The sequence below is a fragment of the Rhinatrema bivittatum genome, chromosome 1 (genome assembly GCF_901001135.1).
Source record: "Rhinatrema bivittatum chromosome 1, aRhiBiv1.1, whole genome shotgun sequence".
In the NCBI taxonomy this organism is placed as follows: domain Eukaryota; kingdom Metazoa; phylum Chordata; class Amphibia; order Gymnophiona; family Rhinatrematidae; genus Rhinatrema; species Rhinatrema bivittatum.
Genome location: NC_042615.1, coordinates 112,782,541 through 112,809,383, shown reverse-complemented (window position 1 = coordinate 112,809,383; position 26,843 = coordinate 112,782,541). Strand labels below are relative to the sequence as shown.

The window sequence follows — 26,843 nt, the reverse complement described above, 5'->3', positions numbered from 1 at the left end:
CATATAGGGAAAAATAACCCATGCTATAATTACACAATGTTGGGTTGCATATTAGGTGCTACAACCCAAGAAAGAGATCTAGGTGTCATAGTGGATAACACATTGAAATCGTCGGTACAGTGTGCTGCGGCAGTCAAAAAAGCAAACAGAATGTTGGGAATTATTAGAAAGGGAATGGTGAATAAAATGGAAAATGTCATAATGCCTCTGTATCGCTCCATGGTAAGACCTCACCTTGAATACTGTGTACAATTCTGGTCGCCGCATCTCAAAAAAGATATAATTGCGATGGAGAAGGTACAGAGAAGGGCTACCAAAATGATAAGGGGAATGGAACAACTCTCCTATGAGGAAAGACTAAAGAGGTTAGGACTTTTCAGCTTGGAGAAGAGACGACTGAGGGGGGATATGATAGAGGTGTTTAAAATCATGAGAGGTCTAGAACGGGTAGATGTGAATCGGTTATTTACTCTTTCGGATAGTAGAAAGACTAGGGGGCACTCCATGAAGTTAGCATGTGGCACATTTAAAACTAATCGGAGAAAGTTCTTTTTTACTCAACGCACAATTAGACTCTGGAATTTGTTGCCGGAAGATGTGGTTAGTGCAGTTAATATAGCTGTGTTTAAAAAAGGATTGGATAAGTTCTTGGAGGAGAAGTCCATTACCTGCTATTAAGTTCACTTAGAGAATAGCCACTGCCATTAGCAATAGTTACATGGAATAGACTTAGTTTTTGGGTACTTGCCAGGTTCTTATGGCCTGGATTGGCCACTGTTGGAAACAGGATGCTGGCCTTGATGGACCCTTGGTCTGACCCAGTATGGCATTTTCTTATGTTCTTTTGAATGTAGGTGAGTATTGTGTTTAGGACATGGATTCAACCTGCCTGTAGCCAAGACAAGAATGTTTAAGGAGGTAGCTCAGGAGGTGATATTTTACATAGTACAGAGCCACCCTACTTGTCCATTTCTTCCCTGAGAAATATGATTCTGTTGAGCTAGATCTCACCTCTGTTGAGTATTTCCACCACAATGTCCTGTCTCTGGGGCACTCTGCTGGTGTGCGAATTCTGCAGCAAACTCATTAGCATAGTAAACTGGGTGTCCATGTGCTCCATCATTCTGTCCATGGAATCATTCATGTGTTCCATCAGTCTGTCCAAGCCGTTATCAATGTGTGTGAGCAGCTTCTTCTCCACATGTTCCAAATGCTTATAAACAATGCTCTCTAGATAGCTTCAGGGAGGCTGTGTTGAGGGAATTTATTTTGAATTTCTCTTGGAGAAGATGCTTGTTCAGTTTTCTCAGATCTAGAATGGGTCTCAATTTCCCCCAAGTTTTTGGCGATGAGAAAATACCAGAAGTAAAATCCCTTGCCAAACTGAAGTGCAGGGATTGTTTCAATCACTCTTTGCATTAAGTGAGATAGATTTGTATTGATATCGAAAGTTGGAAGTATGATCTCTTGTACGAGTAAGAATATCTCGAATTACAAGGCTGCTCGGGCCCTGTCAAGAGAGATTGGACCACCACATTATTTTATTTGGACTACAGTTTCTCCAAGCTTCTCTCCAAAGAGGCTCTCCCCCAGTCAAGGCACATCTGCTAATTTTTCATGAATGTCATTGTGAATACTGCTGGCTCTGAACCACGCCATATGTTGAGTACCGACTGAAGCAAGTGAGGTATGAGATATGGTTATCAAATGACTCATATACAGAGCGGATGTCGTCCAGAAGTGGTTGAGGATAATAATTTCCATCTTCAGTTGTGTGAAGGGAAGGTTTTAGTTGTTGTATGCAGTCATGTAAATATTGCACCATATAAAGTTGGTGAACAGAGATATGAGCAGTTAACTGAGCTCTGGAATATTCTTTTTCCAAAATTATCTAAGGGCCTGATCTTTCCCCAGAGGGAAATTTGAATAAATCTTTATTTTGTCTTCTTCAGGTGGATTCTACAATGGACTAATAAGGTAATTGAACTATACCAAAACCAGTTGAATTATACACTTTACAATTAAGCCTAATTTTCTTGCTGTAGTCACACAAGATATTGGATTCTTCCACATTCTCATCTGTAATTGATTTACAATATTATGAACTAGGAAAGCTGCTGGTTCTGATGGTGTCTCCAGAATTTGTAGAATACCGAAGACTTTCATCTGAGGTTTCTTATCCTTGTGAACATTTATTCAAGAACATTTTTCCTATTTTTTTTTTTTTAACTACTTTTGAATAAAGTAGGTTCTTGTGGAGGAGAATTATATTCCAGAAGCGGTCATAAGGTATACCTGTTGAACCTTTTTGGAACCCAACAGCATAGAACACTGATCCAGGATCCCAATGATGAAGAAAGAAGTGGGGGACTCTTCCAGATGTCTCTGATAGGATAATCCCTAGTCTACAACCTCTGACTTTACTGCAATTGAGGGCAATAATGAAGAAAATCTTAACAAGGACTCTGATGATGTATTTAGGCTGATCAGAGAAACAGGGACTCTACCCTGAGGGATTGCTGAGCAATGTTAGAAAGGAGATGGAAGGGTCCTTCTGGCTCCTTGGTCAAAGAGATAAAGAAATATCTCACCAACTCCGTAATCTGGTCAAGGATACAGCTGTATCCTCTGACCTGGCATGGGTAGTAGTACATATACTTCTGAGACAAGAATGGTTCCTGTTCTTGAATAAGAGGTCTACTGGAGTAAGCAGTACCGGAGAACAAAAATGGGGTTTGGTATCTTTAAGCAGAAGCCTTGTGTTAGAAATTTGGAGGATGAAAACACTCTGATAATGGGAGGGGGCAAAGCTAACAAATCCCACTCTGCCCCTGATGCTGGCCTACCAGAATACAGCTGTGTTGGCAATTCTGCCTGTTGACAATGCCCAAGACTCGATGGGTTGACTGATGCTGTGCCTTAGATTTATGGATCAATGGGACTGGCAGCTTAGCTTTAGAAGAAGTATGCTTTAAATGTATTGAGCCACTCTGTCTGGTCAATTAAGCTGGTGCTAAGCAGTAGCACATTGGCATTGCATACATTGGTGTTGGTTGCATTGACAGAACTCTGGATCAGTTAGGCTGTGCATCCTCGAGACAGTAGCACCTTGTGGTAGCAGCGTCGATGATGGTGCTCCATTCGTTGATGGTGTCGATGCATCACACTTGGATGTGATTTCTTCATCGCTGATCTGCCGGCTCCATAGAGCGATGCCATTTACTCTTCCACACAGGGTGGTCAGTAGTTTGACACTTGAGGCTTCGGCCTGGTACAAAGACCAGGGAGTTTGAGGTACTATTGCCCAACGCTTGTCCTGGCAAGGCAGACAAAGCTGGACTGCGGGAGGATGACTGCAGCTTCTGAGAGACTTAAGCTGTTGCTCCATTCTATGTGCCCTGGAATATCTGTCCGCAGGCATAACAGTTTGCCTGGTTGTGATCCGGACTGAAGCAGCAGTAACAATTTATGTCAGTTAGTGAGGGACATTATCTTTCTGCTGATACACATTTTGAGTAGGTAGAAACTAAGGGAGATTTTTGTTTTTTTCCATTTGTTTTTGGTAGCACTAAAAAGTGCTGCTGTGGGCACTGCAGGGGCAGCAAGGCAACTAAAGAAACATGAAACTGAAGAAAATAATGAAAAATGTTAAAGATATAGAAAAAATTATCTGGACAGCTTGAATACACACCATGTCACTGATGTACAAGGGTTCGGAGTGTGGAAAACACGAGGCCTCTGCGAGCTACGATTTTTGAAACGGCATTGATTGAATACAAACGCCCACAATCCCTCAGAGCTAAAAGCTCTACTAGCTAGAAGTGTCCTGTGCCACTGGATGACATCAACTACATGTCATGCCTACTTAATGACAGAAAAAGCAGAGTTGTTTACCTGTAACAGGTGTTCTCCAAAGACAACAAGATGTTAGTCCTCCTCACACAAGGGTGACATCATCAGATGCAGCCCGATGTGGAAAAATTGTGTCAAAGTTTCTAGAAACTAACCCTAACCCAAAGTTACAGGTAAGCAACTCTGCTTTCTCTGAGGAAAAGCAGGAAGGTAGACCTTGCATATGGGTGAATCCCTAGCTACAGGCTGCTTCCCAACACAAAAGGGGACCATCAGACACCTAATCGGGTACCAACGGGCAACACCACTGGTGCTGTTGGTAACAGAGGGGGAGATTACCTGAATACCAACAATGGACCCTATGTTGAGAGAGTTGAGTTCTACACCTCAAACAGGTTCTGGAGGACAGACAGGCCAAACCTACTGTCGCGGCAGCCATGCCTATCCAGACAGTAATGAGATGTGAATGTATGGAGAAAACTGCATGTCTCAGCCTTGCAGATCTCCTCCTCGGGAACTGCTCACAAGTGGACCACCGACGCTGCCATGGCTCTAACAGAATGAGCCTTGACATGACCCCAAGATGCAATCCCGCCTGGGCATAAAAGGAGGAGATGCAATCTGCTAGCCAACTGGATACTGTTTGTTTGGTAATGGAAACGCCCAACTTATTCCCATCAAAAGAAATAAAAAGTTGGGTGGACTGTCTATGGACTTCTATCTGCAACAGGTAGAAGGCTAAGGCTTGCTTGCAGTTCAAACTGTGCAGTGCTCATTCGCCTTGGTGTGAACGGGGCCTGGGAAAGAAAATTGGCAGGACGATTGACTGGTAAGATAGAATCAGTCACCACCTCAGGCAGGAACTTAGGATGTGTTATGCAAGACCAACCTGTCATAATAGAACTTAGCATAAGATGGATAAAAGTCTCTCAGGCCTGGAGCTCACTGATCCTGCACGCTGAAGTGACCACCACCAAAAATATGATCCTCCAGGTCCAGGTACTTCAGGTCACAGGTGCGTAGTGGCTCAAAATGAGCTTTCATCAGCTCAGCTAACACCACGTTGAGGTCCCAAGACACAGCGGGAGACCTTAGAGGAGGCTGCAATTGAAACAGGCCCCGCATGAAACATACAACTATAGGCTGTACTGAAATAGGCGTACTATCTACGCCGTGGTGGTAGGCGCCAACCGCACTAAGATGAACTCCATCGGAATTGGTTTTTAAGCCAGCCTCCAAAAGGTGTAGAAGGTAGTCAAGCAGTTTTTGTCTAGGGCAGAAGAATGGATTTAGGGCCTTCTGCTCACACCACACAGATAACCTCCTCCAATTCAGTTCAAAGGACTTTCTAATGGAAGACTTTCTGGAAGCCACCAGGACCTGAGATACAGCTTCCGAAAGATCAAGCGGCTGCAGGATTAACCTCTCAACATCCAGGCTGTGAGCAACAGGGCTGAAGGCTGGGATGACGCAGCCTGCCCTGATCTTGTGTGATGAGATCTAGGGAAGTCCCAGACTGATCGCTTTCTGGATGGACAACTCCCGCAGGAGTGGAAACCAGATCTGTCTCGGCCAATGAGGTGCTATGAGTATTACAGTCCCTCTGTCCTCGCGAAGCTTTGAGAGTCTTCGCCACTAAGGGAATCTAAGGATACGCATACAGAAGACCCTTGCCCTAGATGCAGGGTAGATGCATCCATGCTTATCACTATTTGAGTAGGGAGACTCTGAAAGGAAATTCCCGCCACCAGAATAAAGACCTGGAGAGACGAGGTGACTTGGATGCAACCTCGAGGCTATAAGTGACCTGGTGCCACTGTGATCTCAGGGTCTATTGGGCTCTATCCATATGTAAGTATGCCAAGGAAGTGACATGGACAGTTGCAGCCATGTGACCCAACAGCCTCAACATGCACCAAGCTGATACCTGCTGGCTCTGTTGCACCTGTCGCAATGGTCGCTAGAGTGATGGCCTTCTGGTGCAGCAGAAAGGCACTGGCTTGAGCCGTGTTTAGCAGGGCTCCGATGACGTCCAATTGAGGTGACAAACTGAGATGGGACTTTGGGCAGTTGAGAATGAACCTAGTGACTCCAACACCCAAATGGTCAAGTGCATGGACCAGATGGCCTCCACTTGAGATGTGCTCTTGACCAGCCAATCATCCAGATACACGAATACATACACTCCCAGACTGCAGAGGTGCTCGTGGGGTGGACGTGAGCTCGAAAAGCAATACACTCAGTACTGATAGTGCTGTTTCCCCACCAGAAATCAGAGATACTTTATGTGACCAGGGAAGATCTCGATATAGGTGTATACATCCTTTAGCCAGTCCCCTTTGTGCAAAAGGGGATCAAGATGCCCAAGGAAATCATCTTGAACTTTTTTTTTTTTAGAAACTTGTTCTAGGTTCTCAGGTCTAGGATGGGATGAGTCCTTTTTTCTTTGGAATCAGGAAGTACCTGAGTAGAATCCCTGCCCTCTTTGCCCTGCTGGTATGAGCTCAACCACTCTGGCTGATAAGAGGGAGGAGTGCTTCATTTGTAGTACCTCTTGATGCACTACCAGCCTCCAAAATGGGCACGGAGGGCAATTTAGCAGGACACCCAATAGGTTTAATTGGTACCCCGGCAGATGATGGCCAAAACCCACTGGTCCAAGGTTATATTGGGCCACCGGTTCACAAAGAGCCGCAACCTGCCCCCGACCAGAGGATCCATCATCCTGGGTGTGGGCAACTGGCTTACACTCCCTACGGCCCTGTCAAAATCCCATTCCCGGAGTTGACTGAGGAGCTGATTGGTGCTTGGGAGCTCTATGCTGCCTGGAACGGCCTCAGGAGGTCTGATGGTGCATACAGGATTGAAGAGGCGGGGGGTTCTTTGGATGAGCAGGATGGGTCCGGAGTGCTGGTGGAGAGTTGTTGGAGGGTTTCATGATGATCCTGGAGTTGTGCCACAGCATAATTCACTCTCTCTCTCTGATGAGATTCTCTCCAGTGCACGGCACATCAATGAGTCGTTTCTGTACCTCTAGTCTAAGATCCAAGGCCCACAGCATTGTTAGACTATGGATGCCACTTCCCGCTGCAGAGACCCTCAATGCCGTTTCGAAAATATCGTAGCTCGCAGAGACCACGTGCTTTCCACACTCCAAACCCTTGTGCATCAGTGACATGGTGTGTCTTGCTGCTGTTGAGGCATCTGCTCAGCCACCTCCTGCACCTACTTCCAGATGTCCCACGAGTATTGGCTAGTGTAGACCTGGTATGCAGCGATGCAGGAGATAAGCATGGCACCTTGGAATACCTTCCTCCCAAGAGCGTCCAGTGCTGTGTGGTCCTTCCAAAGGGGCATTGAGGAGTGGGTCTGAGAGCGCTTGGCCCTCTTGAGGGGGGGGATTCAACCACCACCAATTGGTGGGGTAGCTGACACTTATCGAACCCGGCAGCCTTTTGGACGAGGGAAACCCAGTCCGCCTTCTTATTCATGGGAGGCACTGTGAAGGGGTGTTTCCGAATTCTCAGCAGCAACTCCATAAGGATCTTGTGTACCAGGACCGCCACAATCTCCTTAGGAGATTTTGTGCCAGGTATCTTCTTCAGTCAAAAGCTGGAATAGGATAGCCTCTGCCATCACCCTGACAAACCCTGCGAAGGTCAAGTCCTCAGCTGGGGACTTCCTTCACTCCTCTGGAGGAGAAGGGTCTAACCAGAGTCCACATGAATCCTCAGAGGATTCCATATGATCATTCCCCCAGGGATCGTAGGGACCCTCATCCTTACTGTATACCATAGGGGATGGGACCCTAAGTGCTCGACCGACGTCCAGAAGTGCAGGCACTGATGGAACAGGACAGGGGACTACCGGCCTCAGTGTCTCCACTGGCCTTGGTGGAGCTTCCTCCTCGGAGGACCCAGTGACGACTACTGTATCAGTAGTGAGAGGATCGGTGCCCCGCCAGGAACTGGTGCCGTCACAGGAACCAACACCAGCTGGGTCAGTAAAGCACTGATGAGCACACCGAGTTTCTCCAGAAGCAGTACGAGCACGGGCGGCACTGGCTCTGGTACTGTGGGACCGAAGCACTGCAGTGCCCGCTCCATCGCTAGCCGGATTCGATGCTCCAACTCCTCCTCAAATGTTGCAGATGCAGACACTGACTGGGAGGAAGAAGGGATGGCCAGATCTTCTTCGGACCCACGAGGGGGATCAGCGTCTGGCACCAGATCCAGTCGAGACTGTCACGGACCCCGAGCATTGATAGAGGTTTGGTGCTCCTCATCACGGGGTAGTTTCGGGGGTAACGCAGTGACAGGTGCTAATGCTTTTAGGTCTTTCCACGATGCTCGGCCTGGTGTTTCCCGGGTGCGAAGGTTGAGGATGATGAACCCAACGTCCTCAGCCCGGAGAAGATCGACAATGGTCGGTCTCCAGCGCCCCCATCCACCGGCAACCTCGATGGAACCGATTGTCCCGTCGATGTTGATGGTGTGGTGTCCATTGGTGCGGCAGAAGTCCTCCTATGCCTTGGACTTCTTCAACCGGAAGAGGTTATTCATCTTGTTGAGTCGAAGCCAACATTCCTTCGGGGTCATACAGACACAAACCAGCAACCCCAGACGTCAAGCAATGCCCCCAGGCAGAAGATACAAACCTCATGAGGATCAATGGTCCTTGGACACTGTGCGCATTGGAGGAAGCCAGACATGGCCATGATGGGGCGAAACAAATGGGAAAAATACGGAATGACTGCGGCAGCCAGTGATGGAAAACTGGCACTGAGGTAAAGGACTTTGAAGAGAGACAGCGAAAAACCATAAAAAATTTTCCTTGAGGCAAAAAGCCAAAGGTTTAGAGCTCAATCCAACTGCAATGCTGACAGCTCCGCAGAAAAAAAGAGAGTGAAGAGGAACCACGCGTGGAAGCATGGTATAGGCATGCTGGGCATGCTCAGTGTGCCTAGCCAAAATTTCTAGAAACTTTGACATAAGTTTTCCACATCAGGCTCCATCTGCTGATGACACCCAGGTGACAGGACTACCATCCTGCATGCCCTCAGAAAAAAAACCAAACAGATTACACAATGGGATGTTAACGTGATACTATCAAGGCTGTAATGCAGTGGTTCTCAACCCTGCCCTGGGGACCCCCCCAGCCAGTCGGGTTTTCAGGATATCCACAATGAATATACATGAGAGAAAATTTGCATACACTGCCTCCATAGCATGCAAATTTTCTCTCATTCATATTCATTGTGGATATCCTGAAAACCCGACTGGCTAGGGAGGTCCCCAGGACAGGGTTGAGAACCATTGCTATAATGCAAAAAGTGAAATTTACAAACAGTAGATGTTGCCATCCTATGTCTATGCATTATTTGTGATCCCTTTAGTTATTTTCATGCTTTTTGTCAATTTTCAACAATTATATGCAAATCTGAAAGTAATATGTCAATGGTGTGACTATTTTTTTTAAAGTCAGCATAAGCATGTGAGAAGCACTGCCTGCTTCTCAGGTGTGCAAGCTTCTGAGACACTGTTCCTCTAGGGCAGCGGTTCTCAACCGGTGTGTCGCAACACACCAGTGGGTTGCCAAGCGCCGGCCGGTGTGTCGCGGCTCCCGGTGTTCTACTGCCTTTGCTTGTGCTTCCCTTCTCCCTAGGGGCGGGGCCGAAGAATGGAGAGACACTGCGCGCTGCCGCCGGGGGCCAAAGAATGGAGAGACGCCGCGTGCCGCCGCCTGAAGAGTGGAGAGACCTGTGCGCTGCCGCCGGCGGGACTGAAGAATGGAGAGACGCTACGCGCCGCTGCCGGCGTCTGAAGAGTGGAGAGACCTTTGCGCCGCTGCCGAATAGCGAAGAGACGCTGTGCACTGCGGGAGGTCGCTGGAGAGACGCTGCATGCTGCCAGAGGTCAGGCCAGAGGCGGCTGAGAAGAGGAGGCCAGGCTTATTGGGCCAAGCAATAAGAAGAATCTCCATGTGAGCTTGTGTGTGTGTGTGTGTGTGTGTGTGGTGTGGTAGAATGGGTATCTGGGTGCATGAGTGAGAGCGTGTGTGTGTGTGTGTGTGTGTGTGTGGTAGAATGGGTGCATGAGTGAGAGCGTGTGTGTGTCTGTGGTAGAATGGGTGCATGAGTGAGAGCGTGTGTGTGTGTGGTAGAATGGATGCATGCGTGTGTCTGTGTGTGTGTGTGTGGTAGAATGGGTGCCTGGGTGCATGAGTGAGAGCTTGTGTGTGTGTGTGGTAGAATGAGTGCCTGGGTGCATGAGTGAGAGCTTGTGTGTGTGGTAGAATGGGTGCCTGGGTGCATGAGTGAGAGCTTGTGTGTGTGTGTGGTAGAATGGGTGCCTGGGTGCATGAGTGAGAGCTTGTGTGTGTGTGTGGTAGAATGGGTGCCTGGGTGCATGAGTGAGAGCTTGTGTGTATGGTAGAATGGGTGCCTGGGTGCATGAGTGAGAGCTTGTGTGTGTGTGTGTGTGTGTGTGTGTGTGTGGTAGAATGGGTGCCTGGGTGCATGAGTGAGAGCTTGTGTGTGTGTGTGTGTGGTAGAATGGGTGCATGAGTGAGAGCGTGTGTGTGTGTGTGGTAGAATGGGTGCATGAGTGAGAGCTTGTGTGTGTGTGTGGTAGAATGGGTGCATGAGTGAGAGCTTGTGTGTGTGGTAGAATGGGTGCCTGGGTGCATGAGTGAGAGCTTGTGTGTGTGGTAGAATGGGTGCCTGGGTGCATGAGTGAGAGCTTGTGTGTGTGGTAGAATGGGTGCCTGGGTGCATGAGTGAGAGCTTGTGTGTGTGTGTGTGTGTGGTAGAATGGGTGCCTGGGTGCATGAGTGAGAGCTTGTATGTGTGGTAGAATGGGTGCCTGGGTGCATGAGTGAGAGCTTGTGTGTGTGTGTGGTAGAATGGGTGCCTGAGTGAGAGCTTATATGTGTGGTAGAATGGGTGCCTGGGTGCATGAGTGAGAGCTTGTGTGTGTGTGTGTGTCTGTGGTAGAATGGGTGCCTGAGAGCTTTTGTGTGTGTGTGTGTGTGTGTGTGTGTGTGTGGTAGAATGGGTGCATGAGTGAGAGCGTGTGTGTGTGTGTGTGTGGTAGATGGTGTGTGTGTGTGTGGTAGAATGGGTGCATGAGTGAGAGCTTGTGTGTGTGTGGTAGAATGGGTGCATGAGTGAGAGCTTGTGTGTGTGTGTGTGGTAGAATGGGTGCCTGGGTGCATGAGTGAGAGCGTGTGTGTGTGTGTGGTAGAATGGGTGCCTGGGTGCATGAGTGAGAGCTTGTGTGTGTGTGTGTGGTAGAATGGGTGCCTGGGTGCATGAGTGAGAGCTTGTGTGTGTGTGTGTGGTAGAATGGGTGCCTGGGTGCATGAGTGAGAGCTTGTATGTGTGGTAGAATGGGTGCCTGGGTGCATGAGTGAGAGCTTGTGCGTGTGTGTGGTAGAATGGGTGCCTGAGTGAGAGCTTATATGTGTGGTAGAATGGGTGCCTGGGTGCATGAGTGAGAGCTTGTGTGTGTGTGTGTGTGGTAGAATGGGTGCCTGGGTGCATGAGTGAGAGCTTTTGTGTGTGTGTGTGTGTGGTAGAATGGGTGCATGAGTGAGAGCGTGTGTGTGTGTGTGTGTGTGTGTGGTAGAATGGGTGCATGAGTGAGAGCTTGTGTGTGTGGTAGAATGGGTGCATGAGTGAGAGCTTGTGTGGGTGGTAGAATGGGTGCATGAGTGAGAGCTTGTGTGTGTGTGTGTGTGTGTGTGGTAGAATGGGTGCCTGGGTGCATGAGTGAGAGCTTGTGTGTGTGTGTGTGTGTGGTAGAATGGGTGCCTGGGTGCATGAGTGAGAGCTTGTGTGTGTGTGTGGTAGAATGGGTGCCTGGGTGCATGAGTGAGAGCTTGTGTGTGTGTGTGGTAGAATGGGTGCCTGGGTTCATGAGTGAGAGCGTGTGTATGTGTGTGTGGTAGAATGGGTGCATGAGTGAGAGTGTGTGTGTGGTAGAATGGGTGCCTGGGTGCATGAGTGAGAGCGTGTGTGTGTGTGTGTGTGGTAGAATGGGTGCATGAGTGAGAGCTTGTGTGTGTGTGTGGTAGAATGGGTGCCTGGGTGCATGAGTGAGAGCTTGTGTGTGTGTGTGGTAGAATGGGTGCCTGGGTGCATGAGTGAGAGCTTGTGTGTGTGTGTGGTAGAATGGGTGCCTGGGTTCATGAGTGAGAGCGTGTGTATGTGTGTGTGGTAGAATGGGTGCATGAGTGAGAGTGTGTGTGTGGTAGAATGGGTGCCTGGGTGCATGAGTGAGAGCGTGTGTGTGTGTGTGTGTAGTAGAATGGGTACCTGGGTGCATGAGTGAGAGCTTGTGTGTGTGGTAGAATGGGTGCATGAGTGAGAGCTTGTGTGTGTGGTAGAATGGGTGCATGAGTGGCAGTGTGTGAGAGACAGAGACTGGTCAGGGAGGTGACTGATGTGTGTATGGGAGAGACAGACTGGTCAGGGAGGTGTGTGTGTGTGTATGTGTGTGTGTGTGTGTGTGTGTGAGGAAGAGATACTAGTTAGGGAAGTTACTGGTCTGTGTGAGACAGAGACTGGTTGTGACTGGTTGTGGGCCCTAAGGAAGAGGACTGTGAGGACAGAGCTTCAAGCAGCTACTGCTGCTTCTGGTGAGTGTTATTGGCCTGCAAGGGAAAGGAATAGGAGAGTTGCTGGAGAGGGTAAGTAAAGGCAGCTTTTTAAGTTTATTTTTCTTGATTGACTGCCATTTTAATTATTGGGTATTGTATTATGTGATGTGTCTGCTGTTTTAAAATATTTTATTGATATTTGGACAATTTTAATAATTTTTATGAGTTTTTAATTTTTGGATGTTATTCTGTTCAGCTGTTTTGTAACATTTATTAGTATAGTTTTACAATTATTTCTAAGTGGGTATCTATCTATAGCAGCTTGGCTTGCTCTGTTTTCCTAATAGGAGGTGTATTAGTGTTTAGGGCCTGGTTAAATATTTGTAGTGGTAAATTACTATCTTTTTATAAGGAGGGGTATTATGCTTGCCAGTAAAGAGAGTTTGTTTTGCTTTTACTGAGATGACATCAGATCCAGAATATCTTTTTTTGTATGATATGCTGTACGGGTAATGCCCTAGTTCTGCTCTGCACCCAGTTTTGGGGGTCGAAGGGGTTCCTGAGGATGCAGAATGTATTTTTACATTTTGCCCATGACAGTCACATGTTCAGTGTGTCACGCATGTGAGAACCATCTGTCAGGTGTGTCCCGGCCGAAAAAAGGTCGAGAGCCACTGCTCTAGGGGATGGGTACAGCTTGAAAAAACTACTAAGAATTTGCTGAGGGTTCAAAACTTGGAAAAATGATCTGATAATTCTAAGAAATTGTCTTAATAATGCAGAGTAACTTCTGGGTATCTTATCCACGTTAATGAAAAAGAAACTTGCTGCTTTAAGCCTGTTTTGGAAATATTTTATTTTGTTTATTTTATTTATTTATTTGCAGTTTTTATATACTGACATTTGTTTAGTAACCTCACATCGGTTCACAATTAACACAATAGGAAAGTTTTAAAACAGTCCACCGGAGAGGACATTAGAAAACCTATGGGGTGATTATGAGACTGAGGATGCTCATTCAACCCAAGCTCCACTCACCTCTTCAAGAAACTATCAAATCTCTTATCATTCCTAACAAAAAAAAAAAAAAAAAATTCATCCAGCAAGGATACCATGCAGAACAATTAAAAGGAGAAATTACTACTTACCTGATAATTTCCTTTTCCTTAGTACAGACAGGTCAAACCAGAGGTTATGCACCTCTACCAGCAGATGTAGATGGAGAAAAGCTGATATCACCTCTGCAGTGACATCAGCCCTCCAGTATTCTCTGCAAAAAAAACCCAACTGTGGACAAACTAACAAAACTTGATTATTAACAGATAAACATTTCGGCACTCAGCCAACAGGAAAAACACTGAGCTCAGATAAAGAGTGCAATAACACTAATCTAGGGACTAGACTGACACCTACCAGTACTCTCTGGAACACATAGCCAAGCAGGAGGACCATAGCACAACCGTTCGGCAGCCAAGGGTAGGAAGTTGGAGTCACCTGTTTCTACTAAGGAAAAGGAAATTATCAGGTAAGTAGTAATTTCTCCTCTCTTAGCATACAGACAGGTGAATCCAAAACCAGTGGGATGTACCAAAGCTCCTCCCGAACAGAGCAGGAGGCTGCCCACAGTAAAGTCCAAACTGCACATGCGAAGGCTGTGTCTTCCTGGGCCTGCACATCCAAGTCATAATGTCTGGAAAAGTGTGTAAAGAGGACCACATCACAGCTCAACAAATGACGACGGGAGACAACAATCTAACCTCCACCCATGACACTGCCTGAGCAGTAGGTAACAGCTACTCAGCATCCACATACATGGCTGTAACTACCTCCTTAATCCAGCGAGCTATCGTAGCCCGCCACACCAGCTTACCCTGCTTACTCCCACCATGGAGTATAACAGTCAGTCTGTCTTCCTGAGAAGTTCAGAAACTTCTAAATACCACACAATGTGTCTCTTGACATCCAAGGGCCATAACAGGTGATATTCCTCTGCATCTCTTTCCCAATCCACAGACAGCAGGGAAATCAATTGATTCAAGTGAAAATCCAAGACCACTTTTGGTAAAAAGGAAGGAACTGCACATGCAGCTGTATCACCTCTAGAGTCACTCTTAGAAATGTCACCCACCATGACAAGGCCTATAGCTCAGATACTCAATGAGCAGAACAAATTGGCACAAGAAACTGTTTTTAAAATCAGTAATCTCAAGGAAAGGTTACGCAATGGTCGTAAAGTAGGGCCCATTAAAAAATCCAAAACCAGATTAAGACTCGACAAGGGCACTGGTAACCGCAAACGAGGTTACCAGTGCCCTTGTCGAGTCTGTTTGGCCTGTTTCAAGAAACAGGCCAAATCTGGATGAGCCAACAAGGGCTCAGCATTCACCTAACCTCAGAAACAGGTAAGAGGCGCCACCTGTATTGTTAAAGAATTAAGCACCAACCATTTACTCAATCCATCCTGCAAAAAATTCCAAAATGAGCAGGATCTTACCTGAACGAAGAAGAACCCCTCGAACTTCACACCAAGCCTCAAACACTCACCAAACCCACAAAAAGGCTAAGGAAGTAGAGAACTTTCTCACTCGTAGCAAGGCAGCAATTACCGCAGCAGAATATCCACGTTTTAGCAACTGAGCCCTCTCAAGGGCTATACTATAAGACAAAATTGATTCGGATCTTCGTGAAGAACAGGCCCCAGCCGTAGCAGATCCCCTGTATGCCAGAAAATGGAAGGGAGATTCTACTAGGAGACTTCTTAGATCCGCCTACCATGGTCTCCTGGGCCAATCTTGTGCTACCAGAAGCACCATCCCCCTGTGACTCTCGATCTTCTGAATCATTCTACCCAACATGGGCCACAGGGGAAGGGCCATGGGGGAAAAAGCACACAGCACCTTGGCCCCCCCCCCCCCCTCCCGGTCACTCCTGTATGAGAGCATCGATGCCCAAGGTCTTTGTATCTCTCCTGCGACTGAAGAATCGAGCAATCTTCGTACTTGTGAGAAATCTGAAGCAGATCCAGAAAGGGGGGCCCCAGAGATCCAGCTGAAATGCCTTATTTGACAATTTCCATTCTCCTGGATCCAGATTCTGTCTACTGAAAAAATTGGCACTTACATTGTCTTTTCCTGCAATGTGTGAGGCTATCTCCTGAAGATGCATTTCCACCCATTCCATAAGTTGGGCTATTTCCTGTGACACTTGCTGGCTCTTGGTTCCTGATGCATTGTCCAACATTATCCGAACTGCAAGTACGCTAACCGTACCGCACAGGCTTCCAGCTGATTGATGTTCCAGAGACCCTTCTGCACTCTAACGCCCTTGCGCTGTCAATTCCTGAGAGTGAGATCCCCAGCACCTTAGAGGCTTGCATCTGTTGTGAGTATTAGCCAGTCTAATGATTTTAGGGAAACCCCTTTCCTTAGATGATCTGCTCTTAACCACCACTGTAGCTGAGAGCAGACCTCCATCGGCAGATGGAGCCGAATCGAATAGTCTTGAGACTGTGGGCTCCAACGAGATAGCAGAATGTGCTAAAGAGGACACATATGCGCCCTCGCCCATGGCACTATCTCCAGGGTCACTGCCATTATTCCTAGCACCTGATGATAGGACCACACTATCAGGTGAATTGGGTTCATCAATAGCCGCACCTGCACCATCAACTTCTGAATACGGCCCTCTGGCAGGAACACCCTGCCCTGTTTCATGTTAAATTGAACACCAAGATACTCTAGCGACTGTGCTGGGTGAAGACTGCTCTTGGCCAGATTCACGACCCAACCTAGTTTCTACAAGGAAATTACCTTGTGTGAGACCCGGAGGCTCTCTTCCAGACTACTAGCCCAAATTAGCCAGTCATCTAAGTATGGGTGTACCAGAATCCCATCTTTTCTCAACTCCGTTGCCCCCACCATCATAACCTTGGAAAGAGTTCCTGGTGCGGTGGCCAAACCAAAAGGTAGCGCTCGAAACTGATAATGATGTCCCAAAAACCGCAAAACGCAGAAATAGCTGATGTTCTAGGTGGATGGGAATATTCAGGTACATCTCGGACAGATCCAGAGACATCAGGAACTCCTCAGACTATACTGCCATTATCACTGAGCACAAGGTTTCCATGCGAAAATGAGTCACACACACATGACGGTTGACGCCTTTGAGATCCAGAATGGACAAAAAAATCCCTCCTTCTTGGGCACAACGAAATAAATGGGCCAGTATTAATCTTTGCATTGAAATACTTGGGAAAGAAAAAAATCATCAGCTGAAAACTCAGTTAAAGAATACACTGAAGAAAACAAAATATTACAAATCATCCATTAATAATAAGAATAAAAGAAAATAAGGGGGGTTGCAATTAATGGGAGATATAAGGTAAAAAAAAAAAATATAAGAAGACATAGAATGCAAACAGACTAAAAAAAACAAAAGATTGACAATGCCACATATATATTTTAGATTGGTACTGGAGATGTTACTTGCCGTTTGGAATCTAAAAAAGCCTTAAATTGAACTGGATAAAAAAAAATAAAAGTCATTATATTTAATAAAGCATTTACAAGGATACCTTAATGAGAAAGCACAACCTAGGGAAAAGACATTTTACAAATTGAAGGAATACTGTCACGTGGAAATTTCAAAATCTCTAAAAGGTACTTACTAAAGGTAACATCTATAATTTCCCCAATAACCTTAGGGAAATTTAAAAAATGGAAATTCAAATGTCTAGCTTGATATTCTAAATGCTCAATCCTTCTGGACAGTGAATTTTGATCTTTCACAAAGTTAGATTGAAGAACTTGCCGTCGCAGTCTGTGAAACCTTCTGTATTAGAGAGTCAAATTGACTATCATATTTAGCTCCCATCTGGTCAAGACAAGAAGAAAAAGCATGGAACTTAAGAGTATAAGCATTTAAGGAGTTTGTAAAGCTCGCCATTAGATCCCAAAGAGAATCCAAAGTTACAACAGCTGGGCGACTTAAAGCTGCAAAGGGTGTAGATCCCAACGAGAAGGATTTCCTCAGGCCACATCAGAGGAAGACACCGCAACAGCTGGGTCCACTTCGGTTGGAATCTGGGCACTCACAGAAGACAGCACTGGCGTCAAGAGGGCATATACCTTCACCACCGTGCTCAGCTTCCTGCATCCACTGCCTTTCAGCTGTTTTATTTTAATTTTTTTTTTTTTAACAGCTAAATTCACGCCAGCTGAAAACCAGCTACCGGACCAAGGCACATCTGAGGGAGGGATCCAAGGATATCACCTCAGGAATAGGAAAATTAGTTCTTACCTGTTAATTTTCGTTCCTGTAGTACCACGGATCAGTCCAGACAGTGGGTTGAGCCTGGGGAGCTGTTCCATTCCCCTTATCAGGTGAATCCAAAACCAGTGGGTTATGCTCCTCTACCAGCAGATGGAAACAAAGCAATTCTGACATAACAGTATATATACCCCTGCAGTAACATCAGCCTGCCAGTATTCTCAGTCTCCAGCAGATGGTAGACATGCATCTCCCTACTGGGGATTGCTTTACGTTTTAGAAGGAGAAAAGAAGGAAATTTAATTTGTCTCACTCTCCTATGGTGATACCATGTGATCCCTCCCTCAGTTGAGATTCCTGTACGTACCCAGATCAGTCCAGACGGTGGGTTGAGCCTCCTTTCCAGCAGGTGGAGACAGACTAAAACTTGAAGGATGCCCTATATCAGGGGCAGAGCCTATCCTCTACCCCTTCAGTATTCGTCTGTCTCCAGCAGGTGCAGCATCTCCCCTTCGGTTCTCTGCTGTAGGCTAGTCAGCCTCTTCTTCTTTCTTTTTCGGCTCAAGCAAGTAGTTCTTTGATTCCCGCTTGTTTTAGAAACAAAGGAAAAAAAAAAAATCTATGAAGGAAATTTTGCCTTCTTTTAGTGCTTTTACTGTTTTTGTGTGGGAAACGTCAGTCTTCCAGCTCTTGCCCGGCTCAGGGGCGCTTCGCCCCTTTTGCAGGAGGGGGTTCTTTGCATAGTCCCGAGTCCGTGGACGCTTCCAGGAGTGGGGACCGACGCTCTCTGGGCCTCGTTCCCCCTCTGGCTGCCAAGAGGGTTTTTAACCCGCTGCTGCGCTCAGGTAAAAAAAAAAAAAGGGGGGTTTAAAAGTTTCAAACTTCAATAAGTTGCAGGTACTCACCTACCTCTTATTTGCAGCAGTTGACCAGCTTTTTAATTTTTTTCTGGTCAGAGTAGGGCTAGTACCGGCAGCCAGAGAAGCAGAAGGCAGCAGGTTTCCCGCCTGCTCTCTCCTGCTGTGCAGGCTGTCAATCAAGCTATGTCCCGGCTGGCAGCCTGCCTTTCTTGTGGGCTGCCCTCCTCGAGTTTTTCGCGGCATGGCCACTGCACTGCTTCCTGCCGGGTGGGGAAGGTCCCTCCTCGGCAGGACAAGCAAATTTAGCCCGGGGCTCCACTCCTCCCGGCATGGCTAGGCCTTTCCCGGGTTGGCAGAGCCCGGGAACGGCCTCCATCTTGGATTTTTCATCGGGGCTGATTTCAGTGCTCCCTGGGGCTGGGGGGCCAGATTTTTTTGATTTAACCCCCCGATTTGGCCCTCACGGGTGCCCAGGAGGGGGATCCTGACCTTCCCTCGCCCCCCCCCCCCCCCGCCAAATCCAGGGTCCCTTTTTCAGCGGATTTCGTCCTCCTCATGCACAAATCTTATCTAGCTAGCCTGCATGAGCTGGACGAAAGCCCGCCCCCTTCAAAAATCCCTCGCTCAGCGCCGTTGACCACGGACCGGCCGCGGAGCCCCAGGGACCAGTTCGGGTGCGGGTGGTCCCGGGGGTGCCCTCCCTCCCGGTATCTCCCGTGTCCTCGGACCCCACTGCTTCCTCGGATTCGGTGGATGCCCCCCACCCTAGAGCCCTCCGTCTTTTTCGTAAGGAGGAATTAGAGCCCCTCCTCCCTTTTGTTTTGCAGGAGCTGGGTCTGGAGAGTCCCTCCGTGGATAATCTCATGGCCTCGCTCCCTAAGGATATGAACCCGGTTCTGGGAGGGCTCCAGGCTCCGGCCTTTCCCTTCCACCCCATGCTTAAGCTCCTTATCCTGTGGGAATGGGAGGCTCCTGAGGGTGTGCTTCGGGTGGGGCATGCGATGGATAAGCTCTATCCCCTCGCGGAGGAGGGCTTGGAGCTGTTGTGATATCCATCGGTGGATTCTTATGTTTCTGCAGTGGCCAAGCACACCACGATTCTGGTGGAAGGTTCCACGGCCTTGAAGGATTCACAAGATCGTAAGCTGGAGGCTCACCTGAAGCGCATCTTCGACGTTCTGGCCCTTGGGGTCCGGGCGTCTTGCTGTAGCAGTCTCATGATGCGAGCGGGCCTCCAGTTGGTCCAACTCTGCGCCCGGGAGCTTCCGCCAGGTGAGGCAGAGCAAGCCGAATGTCTGGAGGCAGTCACTGCTTACATATCGGACGCCCTCTACGATCTGGTCCGTGTCCAGGCGAAGGCGATGGTTTCGGCAGTGGCGGCCCGGAGGCTCCTTTGGCTATGCCACTGGTCGGCTGATCAGTCCTCGAAGACTCGGCTGGGCACGCTGCCCTTCAAAGGTAAGATGCTCTTTGGTGAGGATCTTGAGAAGCTTATGGACTCCTTAGCTGACAACAAGGTCCATAAGCTCCCAGAGGACCGCCCTAAGTCTTCCCGATCCTTCGCGGCCTCTCGCTTCAGGGGCCAGCGTTGCTTCGCTTCTCGGGGGCGGGGCGGTTCTGCAAGGGGGTCTTCTCGTGCGCAGTCCTGGTCGCAGTCCTTTCGTGGCAGGCGGCCCTTTCGCGAGGGCCAGCCCGTGCCTGCCGCCGCTAAACCTGCCACGCAATGAAGTTCAGCCGACCCATTCCTCGGTTCCTTACCTCGGCGGACGCCTCTCCCTGTTCTTCGAGGAATGGGTCAAGATCACGTCGGATCAGTGGGTCCTCGACATTATCAGAGACGGGTACGCTTTCGACCTCGTCAGGGAACTTCCAGATCTCTTTCTTTTCTCACCTTGCGGCCGGGCCAAGAGGGACGCGGTGGTCCAGACTCTCTCCAAGCTTCTGGATCTGGGAGCAGTGGTCCCAGTCCCGGAAAGGGAAATTGGTGCCGGCCAGTATTCTATTTACTTCACCGTGCCCAAAAAGGACAGGTCCTTTTGCCCAATATTGGACCTCAAGAGGGTCAATCGGGCTCTCAAGATCCCCCACTTCCGCATGGAAACCCTGCAGGCGGTCATTGCAGCGGTCCGCCCCGGAGAGTTCCTTGCTTCCCTTGATCTCGCAGAAGCTTATTTTCATATTCCCATTCACCGCGACTATCAGAAATATCTCCGATTACACATTCTCAGCCAGGACTTCCAGTTTCAAGCTCTCCCCTTCGGCCTCGCGACCGCTCCTCGCACCTTTACGAAGGTCATGGTAGTGGTAGCGGCGGCCCTGCGCCGGGAGGGGATTCTCGTCCACCCCTATCTGGACGATTGGCTCATCAGGGCCAAGTCGGAGACCTCTTGCCAACGGGCGGTGGATCGTGTCTTGGAGCTCCTTGCCTCCCTCGGGTGGATAGTGAACTTTTCCAAGAGCAAACTTCAGCCCTCCCAGGAGCTGGAATTTCTGGGAGCCCACTTCGACACCCGAGTAGGCAAGGTTTTCTTACCTCGGGCGCGAGCCCTCAAGCTGATCGATCAGGTCCAGACTTTGATTGCCCTACCCTCCCCGACAGCCTGGGATTATCTCCAAGTCCTGGGATCCATGGCTTCTACCATCGACCTTGTCCCCTGGGCTTTTGCTCATATGCGTCCATTACAGAACGCTTTGCTGTCCCGTTGGCAGCCAGTGTCGGAACAGTTCCACGTAGTCCTTCCGTTCTTGGATTCTACTGCCGACGAATTACAGTGGTGGCTGTCTCTTCCTCATCTTCTGCAAGGGATGCCTCTTCAAGCTCCACAGTGGACGATAGTGACCATGGACGCCAGCCTCTTGGGCTGGGGTGCGGTTGCCTCTCTCAGTCCACCCAGGGAACATGGTCGCAGACTCAGTCGCGCTGGCACATCAATCGACTGGAAACGTTGGCGGTCCGCCTCGCGCTTCAGGAGTTCCTTCCCCTGATTGGCGGCAAGGCGGTACGAGTCCTGTCCACAACTCCACCACAGTGACCTACATCAATCGCCAAGGGGGCACTCGCAGTCCCCTGGTAGCCTTAGAAGCCAGCCGTCTCCTCGTTTGGGCGGAGCGTCACCTACAGTGCCTTGCGGCTTCTCACATCGCCGGAAAAGCCAATGTTCAAGCCGACTTCCTCAGCCAGCAGTCGCTCGATCCGGGAGAGTGGGAGCTCTCGGACACGGCCATGGCTCTGATAGTGGACAGGTGGGGTCCTCCTCACCTTGACCTCATGGTGACTCTGCACAATGCCAAGGCCAATCGGTTCTTCAGCCGCTAGAGGGAGCACGGTGCAGAGGGCGTGGATGCTCTGGCTCTACCTTGGCCAGCGGACGTCCTTCTGTACGTGTTTCCACCGTGGCCACTGTGGGGAAAGTTCTCAGGAGAATCGAGCTCCACCGGGGACCAGTGATTCTCGTTGCTCCCAAGTGGCCGCGAAGGCCGTGGTTCGCGGATCTCATCAATCTAGCGGTGGACGGGCCCCTGCGCCTCGGTCATCTCCCTCGTCTCCTCCGGCAGGGGCCTGTATTTTTCAACCAGGCCAATCGCTTCTGTCTAGCAGCCTGGCTTTTGAACGGCATCGCCTGAGGCGCAAAGGTTATAGGGAGGAGGTCATCTCCACCCTGCTGCGAGCCCGGAAGCAGTCGACTTCTCTGGCCTATGTGCACATCTGGAAAGTTTTTGAGTCCGCGTGTACGGAAGCGGGTGTCCCTGCACGCTCCACCTCGATTCCTTTGATTCTTTCTTTTCTTCAGAAGGGTCTCTCTAAGGGCCTCGCCTTCAGTTCTCTACGCGTTCAAGTCTCTGCGCTTGGCTCTCTCCTGGGTCGGGAGGACGGTCATGCCTTAGCAGCTCACCCTGACGTGATTCGTTTTCTGAGGGGTGTTAGACACCTCCGCCCCCCCCCTCTCGGGCCACGTGTCCGTCGTGGAGTCTCAACCTAGTCCTTCATGCTCTCTGTGCGGCTCCCTTCGAGCCTCTTCGCCACGCTACGCTCAAGGATCTTACTCTAAAGACTGTCTTTCTGGTCTCTATTTCCTCTGCTCGCCGTATTTCCGAGCTTCAGGCGCTGTCCTGTCGGGAGCCCTTCTTGCGTTTCTCGGATTCCGGGGTTTCTCTCAGGATGGTTCCTTCCTTCTTGCCTAAGGTTGTCTTCGCTTTTCATGTCAACCAGTCGGTCGAACTCCCAGCGTTCTCTCCGGAGGAGATTGCGGGTACGGCGGGTGGCGACCTTCGTCGGCTAGATGTAAAATGAGTCTTGCTTCACTATCTCCAGGTCACCAAAGACTTCCGGATATCAGACCATCTCTTCGTCCTTTGGAGTGGTCCCAACTGTGGTAAACAGGCTTCTAAGACCACGATTGCGCGGTGGTTGAAGGAAGCCATTTCCTCGGTGTATCTTTGTCAAGGTCGTCCGCTTCCTGAGGGTCTGAAGGCCCATTCTCTGCGTTCTCAGGCTACTTCATGGGTGGAGAATCAATCTGTCTCCCCACAGGAGATTTGCAGGGCCGCCACTTGGACGTCTCTGCAAACTTTTGCTCGGCACTACCGTCTGGATGTACACGATCCGGTGTTCGGTTCCTTTGGGCGGCAAGTGCTTCGAGCGGGACTCTCTCGGTCCCACCCAGTTTAGAGAAGCTTTGGTACATCCCACTGTCTGGACTGATCCGGGTACGTACAGGAAAGGAAAATTAGTTCTCACCTGTTAATTTTCGTTCCTGTAGTACCACGGATCAGTCCAGACGGCCTTCCCTGTCTGTCTTCTGTCCTCTCGAACCTTGTTTTCTTGCAGGTCTGCAGATTTCCATATATTTCTTTATGCACGATTACTGAGCAATTACACCGGAAGCCTTGGTCGTTTTCTTATACCAAGTTGATGCAAGAGCGTATAGGTATACCATGTTTTCTACATTATTCTATATTTGCTCCGTTGAGCTTTACAGTTACTTGCTTGATCCTATTCTTGGGTTTGTTGTTTTATGCTTTGACATACGTTATACAGAAGGGGTAGAGGATAGGCTCTGTCCTGATATAGGGCATCCTTCAAGTTTTAGTCTGTCTCCACCTGCAGGAAAGGAGGCTCAACCCACCGTCTGGACTGATCCAGGTACGTACAGGAATCTCAACTGAGGGAGGGATCACATGGTATCACCATATGAGAGTGAGACAAATTAAATTTCCTTCTTTTCTCCTTCTAAAACTTAAAGCAATCCCCAGTAGGGAGATGCATGTCTACCATCTGCTGGAGACGGAGAATACTGGCAGGCTGATGTTACTACAGGGGTATATATACTGTTATGTCAGAATTGCTTTGTTTCCATCTGCTGGTAGAGGAGCATAACCCACTGGTTTTGGATTCACCTGATAAGGGGAATGGAACAGCTTCCCTATGAGGAAAGACTAAAGAGGTTAGGACTTTTCAGCTTGGAGAAGAGACAGCTGAGGGGGGATATGACAGAGGTGTTTAAAATCATGAGAGGTCTAGAACGGGTAGATGTGAATCGGTTATTTACTCTTTCGGATATTAGAAAGACTAGGGAGCATGCTATGAAGTTAGCATGTGGCACATTTAAAACTAATTGGAGAAAGTTCTTTTTTACTCAACGCACAATTAAATTCTGGAATTTGTTGCCAGAGGATGTGGTTAGTGCAGTTAGCATAGCTGTGTTTAAAAAAGGATTGGATAAGTTCTTGGAGGAGAAGTCCATTACCTGCTATTAAGTTGACTTAGAAAATAGCCACTGCTATTTCTAGCAACGGTAACATGGAATAGACTTAGTTTTTGGGTACTTGCCAGGTTCTTATAGCCTGGATTGGCCACTGTTGGAAACAGGATGCTGGGCTTGATGGACCCTTGGTCTGATCAAGTATGGTATGTTCTTATTAGAAGGGCCCATGCTAGATGCCTTAAAATATATCTGCTACTGTACTATATCAAAACTGTTCTACATCGGCCAAGATTTTGGAATTCACAGTCACAAGACAATTGAGAAACTTCTTTGAAAAGACTGACAGATTAGCTCCCTTATTAACAACACGTGACTACTGATGAGGATCATGCCTAGTGATCCTCCTCGATTTCAGCTGGATTTGACAGGGATGATGACTAAATTATGCTGACTAGGTTACTGTATCCTTCAAACCTTGTCTCCTTAGCTGGGGACTACCCCAAGGTTCCCCACTATTCCCTATCCTGTTCAATGTATATACCTCTTATCCCTCACATCTATCATAAGAAAAGACAAACTGTTTGCATACATTTAAGCAGATAACATACACATCCTCTTGTCGATTTCAGACAGCTAGAAAGGAACAGTAGCATTCCTCAACCAAAGCCTCAAGGTGGTAAACTAGGATGATTAACAATTGACTTCAGCTAAACAGGTACAAAATGGAAATCCTATGGGGAGTAATTCACCATGGCCAGATAATGCCCATCATTTATCTTAGGAGATGTTACTCTGCCTCCACGGCAAAAAACTAAAAGCTTAGGAGGCATTCTGGAATCTGTTTTGACCATGGAGAGCCAAATGTCAGTTACAAAGAAAAATTCTGCAACCTCTGAATGGTGAAACCATGATACCCCTTCCAATAAGCAACTGATTTAAGTATAACCATAGTCATCAATACTCACAAACCTGGACTATTTTAACACCATCTATGAGGGGCTACCCAAAAAGACAACAAACCAAAATAAAACCCCCAAAAAACAAACAAAACAAAATGATGCAGCCAGATCACAGCTGCAAGAAAATGGAACAGATCTCCTCCTCTTAATCTCCCTACACTGGCTCCCTATTTCCCTTCTTAACAAATTTTAAATTCTGTCTTTCACATTTAAGGCAATGAAGAACATCGGCCCCACTTATCTTACCAAGATAACAGGGTATCACCAATCTAAAGTCAAGGCAAAAATAGCTGGCCATGCCATCCTCAGTCTGAGGAAAGCAATATCTATGGCTTTCAAAGGTAGAACACCAGATCTATGGAACTCCCTGCCTCCCTTTCCTGTCTCAAAAATCTTGATGACTACTTGGATTTCCAGCCAAATGAAAACACAATTCAGCCAGTGGCTCTGTATTAGCTGAAAATATGATTTATGGTGATCCTGCACTTAGGGAACCAAGTAATTAAAAATGTACTTCCTCTGAACTGGTACCTGGGTAAACAATTGAGAAGTTATATTTGCTGTAGAACATAATTTACACAATAACTGAAAAGCAGTGTTTCATTCCATTTCATATTTCAGTAAATGAAAAAACTATTTAGTCTACTTATTCAAGTTTGGGTTTTTTTTTTTGTTTTTTGAAGATTTCTATTCCACTTTTTGTGGTTGGTCAGTCACTTCAGTGTCTATCACAGTCTGTAACCCAGTTGAAAACTACTTATTTCTCTAAGCCCTTAGGTAGTTTTACATCTATTATTTGCTAACCATTGCTACTTGAAATCCCTCTTTTCTTCACCTTGGAAACCAGTTCATCTCTTGTTGTATGGGTTGGAGCATCATTCACCTCGATGCCTTCTCCCATTTTAAGTACTTTTTCCATAATCTCCACAGGGTACCTGGAAATAAAAAAAAAACAAAAACCACTCACAATCAAAATAAAACCTGAAACCGTGAATCCATCATTTCCCATCATTCTAACCATATTACAATGCAACTTTGATTTCATCACAGACAGCAATTTATGTACCTTCTTTAGATATGCACAAACAATGAAATAAACATTCTTTACACATCATCGAGAGATGTATAAAAAGACTCCAGGTGAGCCTTCAGGAGTGCACAGCTTTCTCTTTGGAAAGAAGTCAGATCCATGTGCTCTCAAAAGCTCATATGACATAGTGGGCCAGACCAAATGGTCCATTAAGCCCAACATCCTGTCACCTGGAAGTACCTGGCAAATTCCAGTATGAAAGTCTGTTTCAGGTTGCTCTCTTCAAGAACTGAGAAGTGAAGAAACCAAAGTCTAGCTGGCTAATAATTGTTTATGGATCTGTCCTCCAGAAACTTGTTCAAACATTTTTTTAAAATTCAGTTATACACTATTAGCTTTAACTACATTTTCTGGCAACAAAGTTACCACCTAGCTGAATTGTGCATGGACTGAAAAATATTCTCTTAAATTAGTTTTAAAATCAGCTGAGAGTTTCTGGAATTCTGAGTTCCCTAGTCTTATTTGGCAGTGTAAAGCAGAGCTGCTTCCCTGAATGTAACCGGTGTTC

At 47.7% G+C, this 26,843-nt stretch overlaps 1 protein-coding gene across 1 annotated transcript in view; it reads right to left on the bottom strand.

Annotated features, from left to right (window-relative positions):
- Positions 1 to 26,843, bottom strand: part of CDKN2AIP (CDKN2A interacting protein) — a 66,684-nt gene that overhangs the window by 9,412 nt on the left and 30,429 nt on the right. Inside the window, exon 2 of the mRNA XM_029581924.1 lies at positions 26,050 to 26,180. Within this exon, the coding sequence (XP_029437784.1) occupies positions 26,050 to 26,180 (131 nt within the window). The remainder of the gene's footprint in view (positions 1 to 26,049; positions 26,181 to 26,843) is intronic.